This window comes from Hemitrygon akajei, chromosome 6, assembly GCF_048418815.1.
Source record: "Hemitrygon akajei chromosome 6, sHemAka1.3, whole genome shotgun sequence".
In the NCBI taxonomy this organism is placed as follows: Eukaryota; Metazoa; Chordata; class Chondrichthyes; order Myliobatiformes; family Dasyatidae; genus Hemitrygon; species Hemitrygon akajei.
Genome location: NC_133129.1, coordinates 179681176 through 179708530, shown reverse-complemented (window position 1 = coordinate 179708530; position 27355 = coordinate 179681176). Strand labels below are relative to the sequence as shown.

The 27355-nt window shown below is 38.9% G+C and overlaps 1 protein-coding gene across 4 annotated transcripts in view; it reads left to right on the top strand.

Annotated features, from left to right (window-relative positions):
- Positions 1–27355, top strand: part of dnajc24 (DnaJ (Hsp40) homolog, subfamily C, member 24) — a 65105-nt gene that overhangs the window by 8954 nt on the left and 28796 nt on the right. For all 4 annotated transcript variants that reach the window (XR_012099403.1, XM_073049852.1, XM_073049853.1 and 1 more), the window contains exon 3: positions 17857–17995. Coding sequence is in view for 3 of the 4 variants with exons in the window: in XM_073049852.1 (XP_072905953.1) it covers positions 17857–17995 (139 nt within the window). In the remaining variant the exon portion in view is untranslated. The remainder of the gene's footprint in view (positions 1–17856; positions 17996–27355) is intronic.

Below are 27355 nucleotides of genomic sequence, written 5' to 3'. Positions count from 1 at the left end.
GCTCCCTTCCTTGATCTCATCTTCCCATTAAAAATATTGTATACTGAATATAGGAACTCGCTAGTTGAGAGATGAGACTGCTCTGACTGGTGTTACCACAGTATTTACATCAGAATCAGGTTTAATCCGATTTCTACCCTTTCACCTGTTTGGCCTGGGTAATGCTACCAAGAGCCAAAGCACAAGGTCCTGACTCCAGCCAGCATAGTTCTCTGGGTCAGTGAGGCATGCAAGCCTCTAAGCCCTAGGACAAGGTTGTGGTCCTCTTAGAGGTTTTCTTTTGCATGGCTCTCATAAAAAAGAATTGTTCCTTTCATGATCGTTTCAAAACAGCCTGAAGTACTTAACAGAGTTAATTAAGTACTTTTGAAGAGATAATACTCTTGTAATATAAGAATTGCAAAAGCCAATTTATACGCAGCGGAATCACAGAAACGGTAATATAATAATTATTTGATCATCAAAGTTTTATTTTAGTGACTTGAATAGTCTTTGCTGGAATACTGGGGATAACCTGTGTGCCTCTCTTTAAAATGGTGCTATGTGATCCTTTATGTCCATCTTGGGGGCTTTGATTTAGTGTTTCTTTTGAAAACAACAGAATTTTCAGCAATGCTATAGTCTGGGATATTAGGCTGTATGTTTGTAACCTATGGAGTGGGATTTTAATCTCCAAACTCAGAAGTTAGTAGCTTCAAAATTTAACAAAGTGGTCAAGTTTCCAGAAGATGGCGGCATGCTAGGATGCAGCTCTACTAAGGGGTTAGCCAAAAGTGTTATTGTTATGTTTTAATGTGTTATTTACGATTGCAAGACCTGTGATATTAAGAACTTAAAGTACTGCAGGTCTACTACGTCAGCGTTGCTCTTTGGCTGAGAAACTGAAGAAGCTGGACACTGATTCTGCCTGTGACAAAGGGGCTTCGGTGTGTGAAGGAGCTATGCAGTCTGACAGCAAGTGATTGTCTTGTGATCACAAGACCCTTTTGGTCATTGGTGTTATGGAATGTTGCAAGTCCAATTCATTGGTTTATTGGTGAATGGTGGGGCTGGATGGAGGAGGGGGGGCAGCATGGCCTTGGTTGTAATGAGGACTAGCCCTCAAGCTGTGGTGTTGCCTATTTGCAGTCACCTAAGGGAAGGTGTCAGAGTCGGAGTGTTGGAGGTGGCATCCACGCTGGAGTCGGTGCAGTAGTGAACTGATTCCACAACATATCAGTTCACTTTCAACGTGTCTACAAATCATCTCAATATCACTTATGTATTAATATTTGTTTCATTTTGTATTTGCACAATTTGTCTTTTGCACGTTGGTCAGTCTTTCAATCTAGTTCTTCATTGATTCTATTGCATTTCTTTGTACTACTGTGAATTCCCGCAAGAAAATAAATCTCAGGGATATGGGGATATATGTGTACTTTGATAATACATTTACTTAGAATTTTGAGTTCTTTTTCCCAAAATGAATCTTAAGGGAAGACTCTTAAGTTTTTGTTAACTGTAAATTTTAACTTCCTTTGGGATTATCATTGAAATAAATAATTGTCCTAAATCTTGAAGCCCTATCTTAGACTAGTTCTGACAAATTGTGTCCAGGCTAAAACTGGGATTCATCATAATCCCTTAGCGCAAGATCCTCACCACCCAGGCTATGCTTTTTTTCTCACTGCTGCTATCAGGTAGAAGATACAAGAGCCTCAGGACTTGCACCACCATGTTTACTACCCACCATCCATCAGCCTCTTGAACAAAAGAAGATAACTAAACTCACCTGCCCATCCATTGAGATGTTCCCACAACCAATGATCTCACTTTAAGGACTCTTTATCTTGTTATTTCATGTTCTCGTTATTTATTACTATTTATTTATATTTGCATTTGCACAGTTTATTATCTTCTGCACACTACTTGATTTTAGATTCATCCTGTTATAGTTATATTCCTATAGATTTGCTGAGTATTCCCGCAGGAAAAAGAATCTCAGGGTTGTATGTGGTGACATATATGTACTCACATAATAAAATTTACTTTGAACTTTAATTAATGTCTTATAGCTCTTGCTGTCTCTAACATCTATGTTTTTCAAACTGTGATAACTAGTGGCCTGGTTTTGCACTATTTTTGTGTAAATGTTACTGTTAATTTTAACGGTCTGTGTGTTTCCACATCTGTTTAAACTTGCGAAATTAACAGACTGCTTGTGATAGACAGAAATGTAGAACTGGAAAAATGTGTTAGTTTTGGGAATTTTGATAATAAAATAATCAAATTAAATGTGAGTAGCTACATTCAGTTTAATATTATGCTTTAGTTTACAAGATTAACCCATAGCCAACTAAATGTCCACTTGCTTCTTTGGTGTGCCAGCGAATACTTAATAGAGCTTTTATAAGGCTTGATTCTAATAGGTATATGGTATTTTTTAAAATTTATACAAAGGTTTATCAGCAATAGACTGGGAAATGCTTGAGTAGAAAATAGAAGTGCAATTTTTGAGCAGGAATAGATCACTCAGCATAAGAAGGTCTGCAGATGCTGGAAATCCAGAGCAACGCACACACAAAATGCTGGAGGAACTCAGCAGGCCAAGCAGCATCTATGGAAAAGAGCAAACGGTTGTGTTTTGGGCTGAGACCCTTCTCCAGGACTAAGAAGGAAGGGGGTAGGTGCCAGAATAAAAAGGAGGGGGAGGGGAAAGAGGCTAGCTGGAAGGTGATAGGTCAAGCCAGATGGGTGGGGAAGGTCAAAGGCTGGCAAAGAAAGAATCTGTTAGGATTGGACAGTAGGAGAAAGGGGTTGTAATAGGCAGGTGAGAAGAAGTGAAAGGTCAGAGTGGGAAAGAGGGGATTGAGGGTAATTTGTTCACCTGAAAGAGAAATCACTATTCACGCTATCAGGTTGGAGGGTACCCAGACAGAATATGAGGTGTTACTCCTCCACTCTGAGGGTGGCCTCATCTTGGCACCTGATCGACATGTCAGAACAGGATTGGGAATCGGAATTAAAATGCTTGGCCACCAGGAAGTCCCGCTTGTGGCAGAAGTTGTGGGGTGCTTGAAAAAGTGAATCTCAAATTACGATGGGTCTCACCAATGTAGAGGAGGCCTCATTAGGAGCACTGGACACAATAGATAACCTCAGCAGATTCGCAGGCAAAGTGTTGCCTCACCTGGAAGGACTGTTTGAAGCACTGAATGAAGGTGAGAGAGGAGGTGAATAGGCAGGTGTAGCACTTTGATCGTCCTCTGCTGTTCGATAAAGATCATGGGTGAACTGATGTAACTTCATCCCTGTATTACAGTCTTCCCTAGTAATCTTCCATCTTCTTGCTTCTCAAGAATTTTTCTCTGTTTATTTGAGTTTCCTTACCAGGCTATGATGTAGCCAGTCAGAATTCTTACCATTGTACATTTGTAATAGTTTGTCAGTGGAGGGAAAGGGTTCTTGGGATGCACATCCATAGATCCCCCAAAGTTGTGCACAGGTTGTTAGGTGTATGGTGTATTGACCTTCATTAGTCAGGGGATTAAGTTCAGAACTCACGAGGTAACGTTACAGCTCTATAAAACTAGTTAAACCACACTTGGAGTATTGTGTTCAGTTTTGATCAACTTTATAGAGGATGCTGCCTCATTTGGGGAACACGTCTTATGAGGAAAGAGAGAGTGAGTTAGGGCTTTTCTCTGTGGAGTGAACTAGGGTGAGAGGTGACTTGGTAGAGGTGTACAATATGATAAGAGGCATAGATCAAGTGGACAGCCAGAGATGAGGCAGAAATGACTGATATGAGAGGACAGAATTTTAAGATAATTGGAGGAAAGTACAGTGGAGATATCAGAGATGGGTTTTTTTTACACAGAAAATGGTGGGTGCACGGAACGTACTGCCAGGGGTGGTAGTAGAAACAAGTACATTAGGAAGATTTAAGAGACTCTCAGATAGGCACATGGATGAAAGAAAAATGGAGGGCCATGTGGGAGGGAAGGGTTAATTTGGTCTTAGTGTATGTTAAAGTATAGAAACTATTACACTGAAAGCTCATGAGGTCAGGAACGTGCATCTACAAGAAATATTTATGTACAATACAGAAACTAGTGTTACCTACATGTATTGTCGCGATGGAAAAGTTGCTGTGTTATTTGTAAACTTGACTTTTTAAAGCATCATTTAGCAAGTAAATCACACGATGTGCAAAAGCTCCAGCGAGAAAATTCTTCATTACCCACTACAGGCCTGCGACATATGCTTTGTGAGAGTGCAGAATAACGAGAGCGAAAATGATCAAACCCTGAGATTCAAGTTCTTGTTGATAGATATTTTATTTCTTTTAAACTATGAAAAACAAACTTGGTTTGGTAGTTTGTTATCCTTAGAACAGTTTCAGGTTTACTTCCGCTTAAAAATTCAGTGCGTATTTTGTTGTCACTGGGCAAAAAATTGCACAGCACAAGATTTTTGTGCACACTGGTCATTACAAATTAGAGGGAACATTGGTCTGTACTGTATTTCACTATTTACTTTGACATAATTAATCTCCTTAAACAGTAGAGATGCTGGTCAGGCTTCTTCACTGTGATATCTCTCGTTCTACTTTGTTACCTTTTTTGGGGAACTTGCGTGAAGTTTTTCACCTATTGGAAAAACCCAGTACCCTTGATATCTTGGTCAACATTCTCCCCTCAGCCACATCATCTATACAAATTAAATTCTCAGTCATCTCAGTTGATGTGTGGGATGTTACTATGCACAAAATCTAATTTACGTGAATATCTTTGACTGCATCTCCTGAATTTGTTGCTTGCAGATTGTTTCAGTGTAAATGGATAACACACACTCAGTGGCCATTTTATTAGGTACACCCGTTCACCTGCCTGTCAATGCAAATACCTGATCAGCCAATCAAGTGGCAGCAATTAAGTGCGTAAAAGCACGCAGACGTGGTCAAGAGGTTCAGTTGTTATTCAGAGCAAACAGTAGAATGGGGAAGCAATGTGATCTCAGTAATTAACTGCCTTGTGATTGTTGGTGCCAGACATGGTGGTTTGAGTATCTCAGAAATTGCTGAAGTCCTGGGAGAATGGTGTGAAAAACAAAAAAGAACATCCAGTGAGTGGTAGTTTGGTGGGTAAAACACAATGTTAATAAGAGAGTTCAGATGAGAATCAACTTATTGAGATCCAGCACGAGAGGCCCTTACGGCCCTTTGAGCCACGCCATGCAGCAAGCCCCAATTTAAGCCTAGCCTCATCAAGGGACTATTTACAATGCCCAATTAACCTCCCACCCGTACATCTTTGGAATGTGGGAGAAATCCGGAGCACTCAGAGGAAACCCATGCGGTCATGGGGAGAATGTGTGAACCTTTTACAGACAGCAGCGGGAATTGAACCCGGGTTGCTGGTACTGTAAAGTGCTGTGCAAACCGCTATGCTACCATGCTGCCCCACTGCCAGACTGGTTCATGCTGACAGGAAGGTGACAGTAACTCAAATAACCATTCATTATAACTGTGGTGTGCAAAAGAGCTTCTGTGAACAAACAACTTGTTGAACTATTAAGTGGATGGACTAAAGCATAAGAAAACCACACCGGGTTACATTCCTGTACCTAATAAAGTGGCCACGAAGTGTGTATTCCATCTCAGTCATTTATAACAGATGAAGGAATTACAAAACTGTATTTGAATATCGAATTAAGCAGTGCAAGTAATTAACTTGTAGTGCTGCTTCTAGTCTGATATAGGTGCAGTTACCTTGTGACATTTCAATAGTTTATTCTCTCAGCAGTTAACAGGCAATGTTGCTTGGGGAAAACTGAGATTCTACTGCAGTCTTATTAATTTGACAGAATGATCAATTAAAGAAAGAAAAACTCGGAAGTGTTGACAGAATGTTTTATCTAATTGGGGCCAGATGAACCAACGTGCCCACAGAGCAAGATGTAGACAAATGCTTGGGTGCAAATAACTGACCTCCACGTTTCATTTAAACAAGCCAATTTTTTTCAATGTTGCACTATTTCAGAATATTTTAACCATTTTTTCCCCGTATATGTCTGAGGTTTGTCATTTCAGCAGCTGCACAATGTGATAGAGATCTTCTTTAAAAAGCATTTGGGGATCTTAAAAAAATTGCATTTAGGCTTGAAATAGAGTTTCATGGACAAAGAGAATACAGCAGGCACTTGTTGTCAAACTGGGTCCTGTGAACAGAATACTTCATTCATCTAAGGTCAGACTTCAGTACTCTGAGGTCACTTAGGTACATCAAGGCATATTTAAGGACTAAGGAATAACGTGCCACCACCGAGGTTTTGTTGCTAGGACAAGTTGTTTATGGTACTGCTTACCTGTGCTAAGCTCTGCATGCATTTTGAATTATAGTTTATTAATTTTGTTATAGATAGATAGATACTTTATTCATCCCCATGGGGAAATTCAACTTTTTTTTCCAATGTCCCATATGCTGTGTTTGATATATGTATGTTTTGTGGGTGCACTGTGCTCTGGAGGGACATTGTTTCATTTGGTTGTATATATGTACAGTCAGATGACAATAAACTTAAACTTGATTTAGTAGCAGGATACATTTCAAGGCCCTGTGGTTCTGCTCCTATAACTTATGGATTTATAAAGCAGAGATTGGTAGGGGTTTAAGAGTTACAGGGAGGTGAAGAATGGGGTGTAAAAAAGATCAGTCATATCTGAATGACAGAAGAGATTAGATGGGCCAAATAGCTTAACTCTAGACCAATTGGGAAAATGGCAGATGGAATTTAATGCAGACAAGTGCAAGGTGTTGCACTTGGGAAGGGCCAACTTGGCTAGGTCTTACACAGTGAGCAGTAGGGCACTGAGGAGTGTGGTAAAACTGAGGGATCTAGGAATACAGGTCCATAATTCATTGAAAGTCATGTCACAGATAGGTAGGGCCGTAAAGAAAACTTTTGGCACATTGGCCAGAAGTATTGAGTACAGGATGTTATGTTGAAGACATTGGTGAGGCCTAATCTGAGTATTGTGTCAGTTTTGGTCACCTACTTACAGGAAAAATGTAAATAAGGTTGAAAGACTATGGAGAAGATTTACAAGGACATTGCTGGGACTGGAGGACTTAAGTTATAAGGAAAGACAGACAGACATACTTTATTAATCCCGAGGGAAATTGGGTTTCGTTACAGCTGCACTAACCAAGAATAGTGAAGAAATATAGCAATATAAAACCATAAATAATTAAATAATATTAATGATAATAAGTTAATAAAGATTGAATAGTGTAGAACTTTATGTGTTTGAACGTAGAAGATTGAGGGGAGAATTGATAGTGGTATAAAAAATGAAGAGGTATAGATAGGGTTAATTGCAAGCAGGTTTTTTCCACTGAAGTTGATGGGACTACAATCAGAGGTAATGGGTTAAGGGCGAAAGGTGGAAAGTTTAAAGGAAACATGAAGGGAAATTTCTTCACTCAGAGGGTCTTGAGCGTGCAGAACAAGCTGCCAGTGCAAGTGGTGCATGTGAGCTCAATTTCAACACTTAAGAGAAGTTTGGATAGGTACTGTTCATGGATGGTAGGGTTATGGAGGGCTGTGGTCCTCGTGCAGGTCGATGGGAGTAGGTGGTTTAAATGGTTTGGCACAGATGAGAAGGACTGAAGGGCTTGTTTCTGCGCTGTACGTTTCTGTGCCTCCATGGTTCTGTATCAATCCTAGTTTGGAATATGAAAATAATGAGTTTAGAATGATTTTTCAAGATTCAAGATTGTTTGCAGTTGTTCTTTGGTCCACAAGTGTAAAGGAGATCAAGTCGTTGTTCCTCAGATCCGATGCACCAGTGCACCACTTGCACTGGCAGCTTGTTCTACACGCTCAAGACCCTCTGAGTGAAGAAATTTCCCTTCATGTTTCCTTTAAACTTTTCACCTTTCGCCCTTAACCCATTACCTCTGATTGTAGTCCCATCAACTTCAGTGGAAAAAACCTGCTTGCAATTAACTTATCTATACCTCTTCATTTTTTATACCGCTATCAATTCTCCCCTCAATCTTCTACATTCAAACATATAAAGTTCTAAACTATTCAATCTTTATTAACTTATTATCATTAATATTATTTAATTATTTATGTTCCTCAGCATAAAAAAAGCATGAAGAACACAGTAAATATAAATACATAAGTTTAGCTTATATAGTTCATACTGATTGTATGTACATAAAGTAAGGTGACTGTCAGAAAATGATTATGAAGTTAGTAGGTGGAAGTGTTGATCAGCCTTGCGGCTTGGGGGAGGTCACTGTTTTTGAGTCGTCTGCTCCTGGGGTGAATGCTATGTATCCTCCTTTTTATGGGATTTGGACAGCAGTTCTTGAGCAGGGTGGAGAGGATCCTTAATGATAGTGCTGTCCTTTTTCTGGCACATTTCTGTATATAAAGTACTTGGGCAGATGTATGTAGCTAGGGTGCCTATGACTTTTGCATAATACTATAGTAATTTTATGTATCATACTGTACCTCTGCCACAAAAATAAAAAAAATATTTGTGACATTTGTGAGTGATGATAAAGCAGATTCTGATATGGGTCTGTGTTGTGGATAGGGAGAGGGGAGGGAGTGGGAAGCACCAGAGAGACATTCTGTAATGATCAATAAACCAAATGTTTGGAATCAAATGACCTTGCCTGGTGTCTCACCCCGTTCCAGCACTCCTCCTCTGCCATTTGTCCCACACCATTCTCATGGCACTCCATCCTCACCATCCCCCACATCCTTTCCTCTTGCCAAGTTTACGAACTCGCCCTCTGCTCCACTTTGACAAATACAGTACCATGTGAAGGTCTTGGGCACCATAGCTTCATATATGTGATTAAGACTTGCACGGCACTGTATGTTCTTGATAGCAGGTATGCTAGTGCCAGTGAAGTATTGGACATTTTTAACTAACTGTGTTGAGCTTTTATGGTTGGTGGGGGTATTTGGGGAGAGGTGGTGTGCAGGTAATTTTCTACACTTGCCTTAACTTGGTTTTCTTCGTTTTCTGACAGTACACTCAGTGGGCACTTGATTATGTGCAGGAGTGGAATCCAGTGTGGTCTTCTGCTCCTGCAGCTCATCCTCTTCAAGGTTCGAAAGGTTGTGCATTCAGAGATACTCTTCTGCATAATGTTGTAATGTGTGTTGCTTTCATTCAGCTTGAGCCAATCTGGCCATTCTCTCTGACCTCTCTCATTAACAAGGCAATTTCACCCACAGAGCTTCCACTCACTTCATGTTTTTTGTTTTTTTGCACCATTCTCTGTAAACTCTAGAGACAAATGTACATGAAAATCCCAGGAGATAGAGCATAAAACATAGTACAGTACAGCAAAGGAACAGACCCTTTGGCCCACAATGTTGTGCCAAACTAAATAAATTAGCAATTAAATGGTCAACTAAACTAATTCCTTACATCTACACAATATTCATATCCCTCCATTTTCCTCACGTTCGTGTACCTATCTAAACATTTCTTAAAAGCCTCAATGTATCTGCCTCTACCATCACCATGCAACATGGAAAATGCTGTGTTTTTTTAAAAAAACTCACCTCTAAAACCTCCTTTAAAATTACCCCTTCACCTTAAATGGATGTCCTTTTTTATTTGACGTTACAGTCTGGGAAAAAGATACTGTCTGTCTACTCTGTCTATACCTCTCATAATCTTATAAACATCTATCAGGATCTCCCATCAGTCTCCATCATTCCAGAGGAAACAGCCTAAGTTTGTCCAGCCTCTCGTTACAGCACATGCCCTCTAATCCAGGCAGCACATTCGAAAGTCTCTCTGCACCGAAAGCCTCGACATCTGACCTATAATGGGATAACCAGAACTGTCTGTAACACTCCAGATGTGGCCTAACTGGAATTTTATAAATCTGCATGTAAAGTAACTCCTAACTTTTGAGCTCAATGCCTCAACTAACAAAAGCCATTCATGCCATATGCCTTCTTAACCATCCTATCAACCTGTGTAGCCACTTTCAGGGAGCTAGGAACTTGGACCCCAATAACCCTCTGCTCATCAACACTGTTAAGGGACTTGCCTTTAACAATATACTCTCTCTTTATATTTGACCTACCAAGGTGAAACACTTCACATTAAGCTGGGTTAAACTCCATCTGCCATTTCTTTGCCCATATCTGCAACTGGTCCATATCCTGTTGTATTCTTTGGCAGTCTTCTACACTATTTGCAATACTACCAATCTTTATATCATCTGCTTACTTACTAACTCACCCATCCACGCTTTCATCCAGGTCATTTATATACATTACAAATAGCAGATGTCCTAGTATGGTTCCCTGTGATAGTTCCCACTAATCATAGACCTCCTGCTAGAATAAGTCCCTTTGTTCACCATCCTGTATGGGCAAGTCAGTTCTGAATCCAAACAGCCGATTAACCATTGATCCCAAGCGTCTTAGAACTTCTGGATGAGCCTCCTATTAGGGACCTTATCAAATGCCTTACTAAAATCCACATAGACAACATCCACAGCTCTAACTTCATCAGTCACTCTTGCCACCTCATCAAAAAACTCAATCAAGTTCATAAGACATGACTTGCTCCACAAAAAGCCATGCTGGCTTTCCCTAATTAGGCCATGGTTTTCCAAATGCTCAAGAGATCCTATCCCAAAGAACTCCCTCCAGTAACTTCCCTACCATTGACATGAGACTCACCAGTCTATCCCTGGTTCCATGGAACAATATTGGATACTCATAAGTCTATCAGGACCTTGCCTGTGGTTAGAGAAGACACAAGGATATTGGTCAAGGCCCTAGCAATTTCTTCACTAGCTTCTTCCAGTAACCTGGATTATCCTGTATGCCATCAGACCCTGGGGCCTTTTCCACCTTAATGCTCTTTAAGAGACTAATCACTATCTCTTCCTTTACTTCGAAATGCCTGGGCATATTAATATTTTCAGCACTGATCTCTTTATCCTCCATATACTTCTTGGTAAATACCGAAGAGAAGTTCTCAGTAAGGACCTAACTCACATCCTTTACATCCTAGCAAATATTCCCCCCTTTATCCTTTAGTGGTGTCTCCCTCTCCCTAGTTATCCTTTTGCTCCTGAAATATGTATAGAATGCTTAGGGATTCTCTATTTCTGTTTGCCCAAGGACATTTCATGGTCCCTCCTTGCTTTCCTAATTCCCCTCTTTACTGACTTCTTTATAATTCTATAGGACTCTGTTTGACTCTAGCTTCCCAAGTTTTACATTTGTTTTCTTTTTCTTCTTGACTGAATTCATCACCTCTCTTGACATACAAGGTTTTCTTAACTTATCATCCTTGTCCTTCCTTCTTATTGGAACATACCTGGCCTGTACTCTGTGCAGTTGGTCTTTAAGTACCCTCCACATTGTCAGATGTGGACTTGCCCAAAAACAGATGTTCCCAATTAACTCTCCTTAGTTCCTGCCTAATGCTCTTGTAATTTTCCCTGCTCCACTTTAATGTTCTCCCACAAGGTCCACACTTATCCTGATCTATAAATATCCTAAAACGTAAGGAGTTGTGTCACTGTACCCTAACTGCTCACCCACTGAAAGGGTGGTCACCTGGCCAGGCTCATTACCTAATATCAGGTCCAATACAGCTCCTCTTCTTGTTGAACTATCTACATATTTAAGAAATCCTCCTGGATGCACCCAACAAATTCTACCTCATCTAAACCACTTGCACTAAGAAGGCCCTAGTTTATATTAGGGAAAGTTGAAGTCCCCCATGACACCAACCATGTTGTTTTTACACCTTTCCTTAATCTTCTTATTGATTGCATCCTTCCTATTATGCAATAGCCCCGGCCCTTTACCTTGCAGTCTATCTTTCATAAAACATTGCAGCCCTGGGACATTAAGCACCCAATCCTGGCCCTCTCCCAACCCAAGTCTCTGTAATGACCACAACATCATAGTTTCATATATTGATCCATGCTTTAAATTCATAACCTTTATTCATAATACTCCTAGCATTAAAATATACATACTACAAACTATCCATCCTATCCTTTCTATTACTTTGCTTCTGCCTGTTTTTACTGGCCCTGACAGCCTTTTACTGCACCCCTCCACTTTCTGACCTGATGCTCTGGTTGCTAACCCCTTGCTAAACTAGTTTAAGCCCTGCTGAGATTAGCATTTATGAGATACTCAAATCATCTCGTCTGGCACCAAAAATAATTTCACGGGCTAAGTCATTTAGATCACATTTCTTCCTTATTCTGATGCTTAGTTTGAGCAAAATCTGAACCTTTTGACCATGTCTCCATGAGCTTATATGGTGAGTTGCTGCCATGTGATTGGCTGATTAGATATTTGCATTAATGAGCAAGGTGGTCAGGTGTACCTTATAAAGTAGCCACTGAGCGTACATAGTTGTTTCCTTGCTGTATCAGACTGGTTCTATCTATTCCTTAATCCTTTCTATTCTTTTCTACACTTAATCGAGTGGCCATGAGTGTATATCACCCTTTGTTTTCAGAATATAAGTGCCACTTTAACCTATTTGCATTTCTACCAAACACAAAGTGATGCATTTTCACACATGCTGTTACATAGCTGTTAAGTTTATCAAACAATTTCTGAAGAAAAGTAGATTGTATTGTTTTATCTGAGGTGGAATGTAAAACTATTAATAAATTCACTCCGTGATGCCTAATCGGGTAGAAACTCGTAAGAAAAACATAAAGGACCTATAGCTCTGGACTAGCAGTTGAAATATTTACATTGCACAATGTTGCAGGTATGTGCGTGTTTGTAATTGTTAATGCCATCAAGAGCAAAATTCAAAATTTCTAAATATATATCAATATACAACAAATTCTCCCCATGTAAGCACGTACTATGGGATTGGATGATCCATAATTACACAACCCTTTCTCAAATATGTTGATGATATGCTGGGTGGCAGGGTGGAGATACAGTATATCTCTATCAAAAGAAGTGTAAGGCACTCTTTCCCTCCGCTAGCTTGCAGGTCACCCTTGGGCAAGGTGTAGCACGTGCTTAGCTCCTGATCAGGGTCACGTGAAGCCATGGGAGCAGGTGGTGGATGGTCGTATGAGCAGCTGGTGCATATCACAAGTCCCGGTTATGCGACCACTGACGCCAAGCAGACAATCTCTGAAGAGTATTGATAATGGCTGGGGTCACTCGTCTTATAAAGATACTGCCCAGAAGAAGGCAATGTCAAATCACTTCTGCAGAAAAATTTGCCAAGAACAATCATGGTCATGGGAGCATGATCGCCCACGTCATACGACACGGCACATAATGATGATGATGATATGATATGATTTCCATGGATGTAGGACCCTCCACATTTCAGAAGAAGAAACTACAGTAATAATTGTAAAATTTAACTGTCGAGTGGCTTTTTCCGTACTTTGAGCAAGAAAGTCATGAATACAATTGCCACAACACTGATCTGTGCATATAATCTAGGCCAATAATTAAGTGCAATACCAGAGAAATGTTGTATTTTCAGAGATGTTGCCATTTTGGATGAACCATTAAACTGTGGTCTCATAGCTGCTGTTGGATCTAAAATAATCATAACACCAGAAACTCCAATATCAGAAAGACAAATCTAACTGCTATTTTGGCATCTTCTGCTGTATAATTTGGCTAAACAACATTTGTGACCATATTTCAAAACTAACTGCTGATAAAATGCTTTGGAATGTCTCGGGACTCTATATATTCAGACCCACTTGCCTGAAGTGATGGCAATAACACATGGTTAATGAAGCAATTTTGGATTGACACCCAAGTTAAACTACCAAACCTGTTGGGTAAATTAAGGAAATTCTGAACCTTGTGAAATCTTTATGGGTAATTGCCTGACATCCTTTATAAATGTCAGTCATGTCTTTGTTTCCCTTTCTAATGCTATCTGCTACATGCTGAATGTGTACCCACCTGCTGGGTAGAAAGGATGGTGAAGAAAGGATACTAGATGCTTGCCTTCCTCAGCCAGGTCATAGAATGTAGGAACAGGTTTTTGCATTTTCTGTCCAACTTTACAGGAAATTGGTTAGGCCACACCTGGAATGTTGGTGGATTTCCAGCATCTGCAGATTCTCTTTTATTGACAGTTTCCTGGAATATTATGTTCAGTTCTGTTTGCCATGAAGGATGTGAATACACTGCAGAGAGAGTAGGGGAGAGTCACCAGAATGTTGGCGGGGCTGGAATGTCCTTGCAATGAGGAGAGGCCGAATATGTGAGGTTTATTTTTATTCGAGCGGAGAAGCTGTGTTCAAGTTTATTGTCATCTGACTGTACACACACACACACACACACACACACACACACACACACACACACACACACACACACACACACACACACACACACACACACACACACACACACACACACACACACACACACACACACACACACACACACACACACACACACACACACACACACACACACACACACACACACACACACACACACACACACACACACACACCATTCCTCCAGACTCACAATGCATATATCACACACAGCACATAAAATAAAATATTACCACAAATAAGGTAAAATATAATTCAAAATGCATGCAGTGTGCAGCATAGGTTGCTGTCTTAGTGATGAGACCTCAATGGTGGCATTAGTCTCACAGCCTGAGGGAAGCTGTTATCCAATCTGCAGTCCTAGTTCTGATGCTCCTGTATCTCCTTCCTGACAGTTGTGGGTCAAAGTGGTTGTGGGGTGGGTGGTAGGGATTCCAGTCAATGTCACAAATTGGGACCTAATGTAAAATTAATAGAGACATCAAGGAGAAAATAAGAAACTTTTCCCTGTGGCAGAGATGTCTTAAGTCCAGAGGTAGAAGATGAGGAGGAGGATACAGGGGAACTGATGAATATTTATCATTCATACTGAAGGAGGATGATAGAGGCAGAGATTTACAAACTATTTATGAGGCATTTATATGAGTATTTGAATAACCAAGGCACGGATCAGGGTCTGTAAAATGGGATTCGTGTAGATTGGTATTTGATTGTTGGCTTTGATATGATGTTGGAAAGGCATTTTTCTGTGCTAAAGAAGCCTATGGAAGTCTGATTCAGAACATAGGATAGAGTAGTACAGGAACAGGCCCTTTGGTCCATAATATTTTTCTGACTATGCCAATTTTAACCAGTCCTGTCTGTCTGCACATGGTCTATATCCCTCCATTCCTTGCCCATGCATGTACCTGTCCAACTGCCTCTTTAATGTTAGTATTTATGTCTCCACTTCCTCCACTTTCCTTCAAACATTTCCCCTCTTGCCTCAGAACAATGACCTCTAGCATTTGACATTTCCATCTGGAGGAAAAGACCCATGTTATCTACCATCTATTCTCTCTTAATTCTATCTACTATCAGATTGTTACTCAGCCTCTGATGCTGAGGTCCAAACTTGTCTAACCTCTTCTAATAGTGAAAACTGTCTATACAGGTTATGTACTGGTGAAGTTCTTCTGCACCCTTTCTAAAGCCTCCACGTCCTTCTTATAATGCAACAACCTGCATTGCTTGCAATGCTTCAATTTGTGGCCTAACCAAAGTTTTATACAACTGCAACATGACTTCAGCATTCCGAATGGTGGAAGCAAGAATGTCTTCTCTCCCACTCTATCTACTTGTGTTGCCACTTAAACCTAGGACCCTTTATTACAACACATTTGGGGACTTTTTTTTTCTGCTCTTGAAATCTAGTGGGTTTTTCTTGTAAAATCTTAACAACTTACAACAAAGCTCTGGTGAGAGTATACTATATCATTAATGAGGGCTGTACGGTTCATGGAGCAAATCCCATCAGTGCAGGGTTAACTGATACCATTATAGAATTTTGGGTTTTCCTTTTAATGTAACCTGTGAAAACTAAATCATGCACTAATTAGGACTGGCAGATGAAACTCCCTCTGCTCATCTGAGCATTTCTTAAACTTGGGCAAAATGTGATTAAAAGCATTTAATTATTGTAATGTGTGGGTGCTGTGATGAGACAGTTACCATCACTGACAGCTGCAATAGTAAAGGCAATGTAATCATATACCAAGAAGTAAAAAGGTTTATTGAGTTCAAAGGTAACTCAGCTTTTAAAAATCTTGACACTACTTGTAAAATTCAGTCTGCACTTTTTAGGAATCAATACATGAAGTTTATGTATTTACTCTCACATACAGTGCTCAATACCTTTAAGTAAATTGAATCTTTACCTTGATCACAAAAGAAGAATTTAGTGGATTAAAGAAGCTTAAATGTTTACTAGCAGATGGGCTCTTGTTTTAATTAAATGCTGCACAGGTACTTCCACAATAAAAAGAGGACAAAGAAAGAAGAGTTAAATGTTAAATGAGAGGTGCTCCCTGTCAGCAACCTGTTTGCTTCAGACCTTTTTTTTTATTAACACAAGAAATTCTGCAGATGCTGGAAATCCAGAGTAACACACACAAGATACTAGAGGAACTCAGCAGGTCGGGCAGCATCTATGGACAAGAATAAAAGTTGACGTTTCAGGCTGAGATCCTTTTATCAGGACTGAAGGGCTTCAGCCCGAAACGTTGACTCTATTCCTCTCTATAGATGCTCCCTGACCTGCTAAGTTCCTCCAGTATTTTGTGCATGTGTGTTTTTATTCTTCTTGTTGAAAGCGACAAAATGCTCATAAGACAGAAGAAAGTCAAGCAACATTCACACTGCCTGAGCTTACATTTGAAAGCATATAAAATACGACTGGTAATTAATTTAGTGGGACATGGATAAGGAGACCACACTCTGTTTTAATTAGTGGTATTCTCTCAAATGTTATATGGTATGTGCAGGGCTTTATCATTACACTGGAAGGAAAGATTCTTAATGTGGTTTAAGCTGTGCTAATGTCAGACCCCATCAGGCGCTATAAGATGTGACATTAATAGACTGAACGATAAAATAGGCTTGACTTGTTATTTATTGCTGCAAAATCAGTTATAAACTGACAGTCACAGCATCTCCCAGTGTTGGATTTTCACCCAGTACAGCAGAACTAAAATTTATTTCTGGGTATCCACTGTATTTATAGTTATTTTGCTGAATAGTATGTTAGGTAAATGGATTTCTGCAATGCTGTTCGAAAGCTAGGTGTGTCTAGTTGATTGGCATTTATTAACTGTTTAAAATAATGTTTTTTATATATTTTGATTTGTCTCATCTTTTTCCCCCTCATTCACACATTCCCAGGTCCTCTTTATTTTTCATTTCCCTTGTTCACAACTTGCCTCAGTAAATTGCCCATAATGCCAACAGCAGCAACTGCAAATTACCCAGAAAAACACTGTCTGAGCAGGTTGTGACAACAGTGGCCATGACTTCTGTGATTTAAATTAACCTGGGTGCAGGCCCTCAAGCCCAATGTGTTCCGGATTTATTTTGTTCCTCACTACCTTCCACAAAATGAAATCAAGGCTAATTCTTTCACTGTCAACTTCACCATGACGCCTTGGTAGCACGACATTATTACAGCTTAGTGTGTTCTGGAGTTCATCGAGTTCAATTCTGCCACCATCTGTAAGGAGTTTTTACGTATTCCCTGTGACCATGTGAGTGTCCTCTGGGCACTCTGGTTTCCTCCCACGGTTCAAAGACGTACCGGTTGGTAGGTTAATTGTTCATTGTAAATTGTCTGGTGTTAAATAGGTGGTTGCTGGACAGTGCAGCCTGTTGGGCCAGAAGGACCAATTCAGTGCTGTACCTCTAAATAAATGAAATAAAATAAAAACTTATCTCTCTCTCTCTCCCCTCCAAACCGTCCCCCTCTGATTGGCAGTATCATCCAGATAAGCAGAGTGCAGATGTGCCAGCAGGAGAACTTGAGGAGCGCGCACAGAGGTTCATCGAAGTTGATCAGGCATGGAAAATACTAGGGAATGAAGAGACAAAGAGAGAGTATGACCTGCAGCGTCGTGGTAGGTTCTGTCCCAAAGCTTTGTGAAGGCTAAGTCGTCAGTTCAGTATCACTTAAATTAGAAGAGGTTTCTCAAGAATAGATTAAAAAAATAATAAATGGTTTATGTATTATGATGAGAGAAACCTCCTCATTGAATATTTCTACTAAACTTGCTATCTGCATTTATTTTTACGTATGTGCCATTCTCTGTGTTCACTGACTCTGAATTGAGGACATAACCTGATTTATAGTTACTTAAATATTTGCATTTTTTCTGTAATCTTATAAAAGGAATAGAACTGGATAATGGTTTTGAGTAATATTGAGAATGCAAGATTAAGTTATTCAGTTTATTTAGGAATGTTCATATCTGTTGAAACTGAGGGAAATTAAATTCATATCCACTGTAACATTAACCAGGCATGCCCAGCTTGCTGCTTAAACATCTCCTTGAAGCACAGGCAGACAGTTGTGAGCAAGAGGAGAAAAAATGTAGGTCATGCCTGTCACAGAGGGGCTGCCATTACATGAAGTGATAGCTCATCATCTCTTCTGGCCCCAGGACAGGGGACCCTCAGACTTCCATTATAGCTTTCAATAAATGTATATATGCTCAGTGCAGCTAATGGGGGAAGGGAGGAGAGTAGTCAATATTTGTGTATTGCCTGTAGGGAAAACACTCAGCCGTTTTTCTTTTTGCAACACACTCTTGTCCAAAATTGATGTGGAGGCATCATCACTTTTCAATGTGTCTGGTAAAGGCACAGTGCATCTGCACTCAGTTACAGCTTCTTATTTTCCAGGGTCGTACAACATCATTTTCCAGGGTCGTACAACGTCATTTTCCAGGGTCGTACAACATCATTTTCCAGGGTCGTACAACGTCATTTTCCAGGGTCGTACAACGTCATTTTCCAGGGTCGTACAACGTCATTTTCCAGGGTAGTACAACATCATTTTCCAGGGTTGTACAACGTCATTTTCCAGGGTCGTACAACGTCATTTTCCAGGGTAGTACACCATAATTTTCCAGGGTCATACAACATCATTTAACTCCCTGCTGCCGTGGTTCTCAGCCCTCCTTTCCATTATCGTCTCACCCGCCATCTCACCCAAACCCCAATTCTACTGTCTTATACCTAATAATCCTCAAATAGGTATTCTCCATCATTAAGGATCCCTACCACCCAGATCATGCCCTCTCATTACTACCAACAGGGAGGAGGTACAGGAGCCTGAAGACACACACTCAACATTTTAGGAATAGCGTTTTCCCCTCTGCCATCAGATTTCTGAATGGACATTGAACACTATCTCACTATTTTACTCTCTATTTTACACTATTTTAAATATATATATATATCTTTTGTAATGTTTTTATGTATTGTACTGTACTGCTCCCGCAAAAGAACAAATTTTTCGACTTGTCAGTGATATTAAATCTGATTCTGATGCTCACATCAGTTTTTATGACTTCCAGAATATTGTCAATGATTTTGTAACTAGAATTACAAACAATATTAAAAGTACAAACAACAGTTAACATCTTTTGTTAGTTGAGGAATTTAAGTTATTATGAAATCTATTTTTTTAAATGTTTTTAAGTACTGCGGCTTATTTTGGAGCAGACATTGATTTTTCCTCATTTTCTTTTTAGCTTAAGTTACCTCCGTTACTCCTGCATCATAGTTGTCAATAATGAATTCAGTTACACTAAAATAAACCTATATGTTTACAGCTCAGCCAGTATTGATGATATTGGCATATGGATGATAGAAAAATGGAAAGCTACATAGGAAGGAAGGGTTAGATTTACCTTAGATTAGGTTTAAATGTCAACTCAACATTGTGGGTTTAAAGTACTGTGTTGTAATGTCCTTTATTTTCTGATATGAAAATATAACACTTTAAGCCAAGTGAGTTTTTTTCTCTTGTTTTTTATAGGATATGGGTGTTACCCATAATGGTTCGCAGACTAGATGGGCCGAAGGGCTTGTTTCTGTGTTCTAGTGTTTTGACTCTATAACAAAACTTGCATTCATAATCCACCTCTCATTGGCCTTGAGAATGTGCTGGTTAGCTGTTGCTGTTTTCTACTAGGTAGTTTTTCTCATCAGCTTCTACAATGCTACAGACTAGAGTATTCTGGGGTTTGAAAGCAGTGGAAGAGAAGAAACAGTGAAATATTCATATCAGGATGGTCTGTAACTCAGAGGCGAGTCTGCACATGGTGGTATTCCCATGAGCCAATTCCTTTTTGGTAGAGCTTGCGGGATTGCAAGCGGTCTTAGAATAATTTTTGTTAGTAACTATGGCAAAGGTGAATTTCATGGGAGTGGATGGGATGCCAGTTAAGCAGGCTCATTTTATTTAGTGTAATTGAGTTAATTATTGAAACCGTGACACAGGAGTAATTGAGGTAATATAAGCCTAAAAGAAAAAAGGAAAGATTAGTAATGTCTAATACAAAATAAGCCCTGGTACTTGGACATATTTTTAAAACGTCAGTTAAGCTGAGCAGACAACGAGCCAGCCTGTGAACACTACTTCACTAATTTTGCTCTCGTTTTGCACTACTTATCTTTTATGTAGAGTCATAGAACACAGTGTGTGTGTTTCTTAGATTGTAATTTATAGTATTTTTATGTGCTGCTGCATAACAACAAATTTCACAATATATGCCACTGATATTAAACCTGAATCTGATTCTGACTTCCGTGTCCTGGGTAACGGTGTGCTTGATGCCTAGGGCTGACTTGCAAACTGATATGCTTCAGTTGTAGCATCTTCATTCTCCTCATTAATATTCAGTCAGTCTGTAACACTGATGACGTTTGTTTTGGTATCTGATGCTCGGGTGTTCTTTAAATATAAATGATAGAATTTCTTCATAGATAACTAGTACATTTTCAATTATGGCTCTGGGCCTGTCCTCACTTGTATTCAGAAGAATTAGCGGTTATCTCATTGAAACCAATCGAATGTTGAAAGGCCTTGACAGAGTGGATGTGTGAGAGGATGTTTCATATGGTGGGTGAGTCTCAGACCTGAGGACACAGCCACAGAATAAAGGGATGTCCGTTTAGAATAGAAATCCGGAAGAATTTCCTTAGTCAAAGTGTGGTGAATCTGTGGAGGCCAAGTCATTGGGTGTATTTAAAGCACATTCTTGATGAGCCTGGACATGAAGGGATTTTTTAATGACATTAGGTATGCACTTGCATGAGTTATTTGACAAGTGACTTCCAGATCCCCTCATACATCCAGCAAAAGAAATTTCTCCTAGACATCCTTCAGATCTTTCCTCAATACTGATGTTCTGATACTTTCCAGTCTTACTCTACATAAGACTCTACCGTAATCTCATGAATCTACTTCCAGTTGTGTGGAAACAGTACTGCGCACATTCTAACCCTGCTTCAGGTGTTTTCATACCGTTCTAGTATAGGCTCTCCACTCTGACAGTCATGAGAACCAGAGAATGAGATAGCCTAGACTGCTCAGGCAGAGTTGGTACATGATCTCTTCTGAGTGGAACTTTAGCCAAGGTGGGAAATTATCACACATAAAAACAGAAAATTGTGGAATTAGAATCAGGTTTATTATCACTGACAGGAGTCCACTCTCTACCTTTTATTTTGTTCTTTGGTTATGGCGTCTGGGCTTACTTGATGATGATTCTACAACTACAAAAAGGAATGACCTTTAATTGTTTCCTTTTCAATTTTTATTTTCAATTCTCCTTATTTTGAAAACACTTTGATCAGTCAGTTATGATTTGCATCGTTTTGCTATCTTTCAGTTGTAACTAAATCTTACACTCGTTCTCAATATAATTTATTTATTATTATTTTGTTTTCCTTTTTGTATTTGCACAATTTTTCATCTTTTGCATATTGGTTGTTTGTCCACCTTTGTGTGTAGTTTTCATTGAATCTATTGTGTTTGAATCTATTGTGCATGCCCGTAAAAAATGAATCTCAGGATTGTATATGGTGACATCTATACACTTTGATAATAAATTTACTATGAACTTTGATCTTTGAGCTTGTAACTCCATGGTTATCGTTCATCAGCTTTATTTGGTAGACTCCTGTCAAAATCCTATCTACAGTATTTTCCCGTCTTGTTTCCTTTGTATTTCAAGCTTGTTTATTTATTTTATTTTTTGCTTTCTCTCAGTTCTGAATCTGCATTAGACTCCCATCATCTTTTCAGAAAATGCCCCTATTACAGTTTTCCCTCTTGGCACCAGCCATGGATCTAAAGTTCAACGTTATTTTATTATCATATACTGTATGTCACCATATACTACCCTGAAATACATTTTCTCACAGTAGAACAAAGGAATACAATAGAACTAATGAAGAACTACACACAATAACAAACAGCCAATGCACCAAAGAAAACTGCAAATTTAAATCAATAAATAAAATTGAGAACAAGGACATACAGGATAGTAGGATAATTGGTTACATGTGTGTAATTGGGCGGTGGGGGTTCATTGGGTTGAAGGGCCTGTTACTGTGCTGTATCTCTAAATAAAAAACGAACATGAGTTGTAGAGAGCTTGAAAGTGAGCCCACAGATTGTGGAATCAGTTCAGAATTTAGGTTGGTGACGTTAATCATGCTGGTTCAGGAGCCTGATGTTTGAAGGTTAACGACTGTTCTCGAACCTGGTAATGTGGGACTTAAGACTCCTGTACCTCCTGCCCAGTAACAGCTGTGAGAAGAGAACATGGCCTGGATGGTGGGTGTCCTTGATGAATACTGCTTTCTTGTGGCAGCGGTCCTTGTAGATGAGCTCAATGGTGATCCTCTCACTCATGCTCTCTCTCTATCACACTTGTATCTGCGGAGTCCTGCTGACCCTGTTTTCTGCTGGAATTACCTACTTGGGGGGGATTATTTGGGAATGGTGTCCATTTTCTTGTTCACTTTGGCATTTGAGCTGGTGACTTGCTATCATTCAATCCTTGCCCACCATCTGTCATTGGTTGAAAATTAAAAATGCTATCCAAATTCTGTGCACTTGGCAATGGTGCCTTGCTTTCCAGCAAATCTATTCATGATGATGGTTTATTCGGAATGGAATCACAGTGGTCATAGTAGATCTTTCCCACAGCTGTGTTCATGTAGTATCAAATTCAAAAATGTATGCACAGGTAAAATTACAATGTTATTACAAAACATTGTGATCTACGCTTTGCAGACAGCTTTACAGATTAAGTGCAAACAGATGGTAAATATCCCTACATGCATATCTGATAGGAGTATGCTAAGTACTTAGACTGTGATTGCCACAACATGAAACAAAAGTAGGCTGTAGACTGAATGTTTGACAAGATTGCTGGCAATAGGGAGAGTTAATTGGTATTCCTTTTTGTTTATGGCCACTTACAACAAAAAAAAATCCATTTTGAGGGAACGTACTCTATTCCTATTTATTTTAAATCGTTTTGCCACACTCACTCCATCCACAGATAGTTACATTATTGGGAATATGGTGTTCAAAGTTCAAAGTAAATTTATTATCAAAGTACATATATGTCACCATATACAACCCTGAGATTCATTTTCTTGCGGGCATACTCAATAAATCCATAATGGAACAATAACCATAATAGAATCGATGAAAGAGCACACCAACTTGGACATTTAACCAGTGTGCAAAAGTCAACAAATGCAAAAAGAAAGGAATAATAGTAATAAATAAATAATAAATAAGCAATAAATGTTAAGGACAAGAGATGAAGAGTCCATCACGTTGAGGCAATAGATTAAGTATAGTTCTTTATCACAGGTTCTCTTCCAATCATAGGAGAAACATTTGGACGCCACGGTAGTGGTTACCATGCCGCTATTACAGTTCAGGGCGCCGGAATTCAAAGTTCAACTAACAAGTTTGTATGTCCTTCCCGTGAGTGCGTTGGTTTCCTCTGGTTTCCTCCCACAATCTAAAGCCACAGCAGTTAGTAGATTAATTAGTCATTGTAAATTGTTTTGTAATTAGGCTAGGATTAAGAAATGAAGAATTCTCAAGATTAAGAATTGATATTGATAGATTAAGTGTAGGTCTTTATCACAAGTTCTCTTCCAATCATAGGAAAAACATCTATTTATAAATGTCAGAGGCTGATGTGCGGCCAGGTTGCTGCCTAATACATGCTTTTCAAGGTAAGTCATTTCTCGGAAACTTCTTTCTTTATGCCTGACATGATCCATAATCTCACTGGGTTATTGAAATGTATTTCTATCATTGCACTGAGTTTTAAAATCTAGTCTTTTCAGAAAAGCTGACTTTAGATAAATTACTTTTTAAAATTTTGTTCATGCTTGCAAAGAAGTGTTTTATTATTGTACACAGTCAGTAACTTGGATAATGCAGTAAAGTTTGAGAGTGATTTTGATATTTAGCACTCGGTTAGTCCTTGATTAAGTAAAGTAGCACAGCTGGGTGAACACGTGCACTTCTGAAATGGTGAATGCCCCAGCAAGAGCCACAGTAAAGCATTATTGAGCCAGGCTTCTAATAGTTATTTAATGTTATTCTTCAGTCTAAAAGGATCTCAATAGATTTTGCTCTTAATCCCCTTCAACTGAAGTCCCATAAACCTTAATGATGAGCCTTGGAGTGTTTTCTCTGATCTGACAGTTGAGACAATGGAACAGCACAATTGCTCCACCTCTCTTTGTCAGTTCAAACCCAGCAGGATAGGAGGTCACAGAAGCTTGTCCTTTTTGGCTATTCCAGTACTCTTCTAACAACAGCTTTCATCAGCTGCCTCATGAGAAAGGGCAGTTCATTGCTATCTTCATTTGGGCCCCACAACTAACTCCAAGGAAGTAAAAGCATGTATTCATGTTAGATTTACACCATCATATAATGTACATGCAAAGAGCCAATGAATCTTCACACAGATGCAAGGTCATTCAGACAGGTAATGAATTCATTAAATGCAAAAAGATAAAATTAGCTGCACAATAAATAATTCAGTCAGGTTTATTAACATTGATTGTGTTATTTTGCGGTAGCAGTACAGTGCAAACATAAAATCACAAAAATAAATAGTGCATAAAAAAGAATAAAGGAATAATTGTTGGGTTCATGGATTATTCAGAAATCTGATGGATTAGTTGATCAGATTGAAATAGTTTTTAAAAAATTGTTACTGAACTGTGTATTCATTTATTTAGTTTGATGTTTTTATATTTATTTATTTATTTATTCAGAGATACAGCATGGTAACAGGCCCTTCGGCCCTGTTACACCCATGTGACCAATTTGTATACTAAACCATATGTCTTTGAATTGTGGGCCAGCACCCATCAACATTAAAGTTTAATTTTGACCCCAGTACCAAGTACTCTCTTTGTGACTGTTACTGTTCCAACCTCTTTTCTTGTATTGTCTGTAAGAATGACTTTTCCCTTTGTAATATTCCCATCACTACTGGGCTCCCCTAATTACACAGTTCAGATCAAAAATTATAATTTGGAGAATTAAGGAAGAGGCGATTTTCTCCTCTCCCATTGGTTGTTTATTATACAATTAATCGATTAGAGCCTGTAAAAGGGTCATCATTGTTGATCTGTTAACTTTTTAAAGGGGGAATCTGCATTGCAATAAATTATAAGACACCTGCTTTCGATGTATTTGAATCCAGTTTTGTATGTTCTTTCCAGAACTTCTGCCTGATCTGTTGACTATTTCCAACAGTTGTTTTATTTCATATTTTCAAGAACTTCAGTATTTTGCTTTTGGTTTGGTCAGTTTTGCCTTAGATTCCTGTTCTAGTCCAATTAGTAGGAATTCTGGAATGGAGCAAGTTGATTAAATTTGCTTGTACTGGATTTACCCAGGTTTCTTCTTATAGTGCCAATTCTTCAACTAAGGCTTAATTCACTTATTGTGCAACTGTTAATTTTTCTTTGTATTTTTGTACCTTGAGATACTTTTCAAGCATTTGAAATATGTGATAGAATTCATCATGTTTTAATTTAACAGCATTGGTTGCAGTTCTAATGGTAGCTCTTCCTGTAGACAAAACAATCGAATTACCTTCAATACCTATACTTCTAATGTAGTTATAGTAAACAAAATAGATTCTTATTAAAGTTTAATTTAATTTGTCACAGGTACGTCAAAACATACAAATGAAATGCCCCGTTTATGTAAAATCAAATCAGTGAGGATTATGCTAGGGACAATCCTCAAGTGTCACCATGCTTCTGGCGCCAATGTAGCATGCCCAAACCCTAACCGGACGTCTTTAGAATGTAGTTATAGTCTATCCTACTTTAACATTTGAATACAAATATATTTTAAAATGAGAATTTATAGTTGTTCTTTAGTAATTTGAAGTAATTCAAAATCCTGAACAAAACATACTTCCCAGAAATTGGAACAATTCCTTCTTTTTCGAAAAAGAATGAATTTTGCACACTTTTTAAAGAATTTATGCTTGTTTTCAGCACTTGTGGCAACCTCCTGGGTATCCCAAGTTACAGTGCCAAGTCCCCATTACATTTCATCCATTTGATATTGTTGTAAATACGTGCAATGCCCATTAATATTCATTGACAGAAATGGAATCAAAAGGTTGTGACTTACAAACTTTGTTTCTTCTAATAAAATGAGAATGCATCATGCTTAAAGTAGTTAATTGTGCTCGAGTTGAAGTGTCTTCACTGGGACATTTGACGTGTATTTCAGATTTCTACCAGTCACTTCAATGTATTTAAAAACAACTTTTGTCAGCAACAGTAAACACAAATCAAAACAATTGTGTACTGATATCTTCATTTGACACATACCTCAGTATTTGCTCTTGATGCTGCTGCCCACAGCATTTTGTGCCCACTCAAGACACTGTATACTTGGAGCAAAACATTAGCTGCTAGAGGAATTCAGCATGTCAGGCAGCATCTACAGAGGGGAATGGGAAATGGACAGTGAATAATTTGAGTCGAGTCTCTTCATCATCCAGTCCAGATAAATGTTCTCAAACTGAAATGTAGACTGTCTGTTTCTCACCAATAGATGCTGGTTGACTCACTGAGTTCGTCCAGCAGCTTGTATTTGGCACCTGATTTCAGTATCTGCACTTTCTTGTGTCGCCATGAGGTGTATCTGGCCTGCTACAATTATCTGCCTAATCACACAGAGATTGCACTTTAAATCTTTTCCAGATGAGATGGCACAAAGATATTTTAATGCATGTACATCCTAAAATCTTTTTTTTTGGTGGAGGATAAGGTAAAACAATACCCATTTAAGTGCATCAAAATGGATTAAAGCTAATTTCTAAGCAAATGGTGTTTTATGTTATGACAATTATTCTTTGCATGTTTGGCAAAGAATTGGAATGTAATGG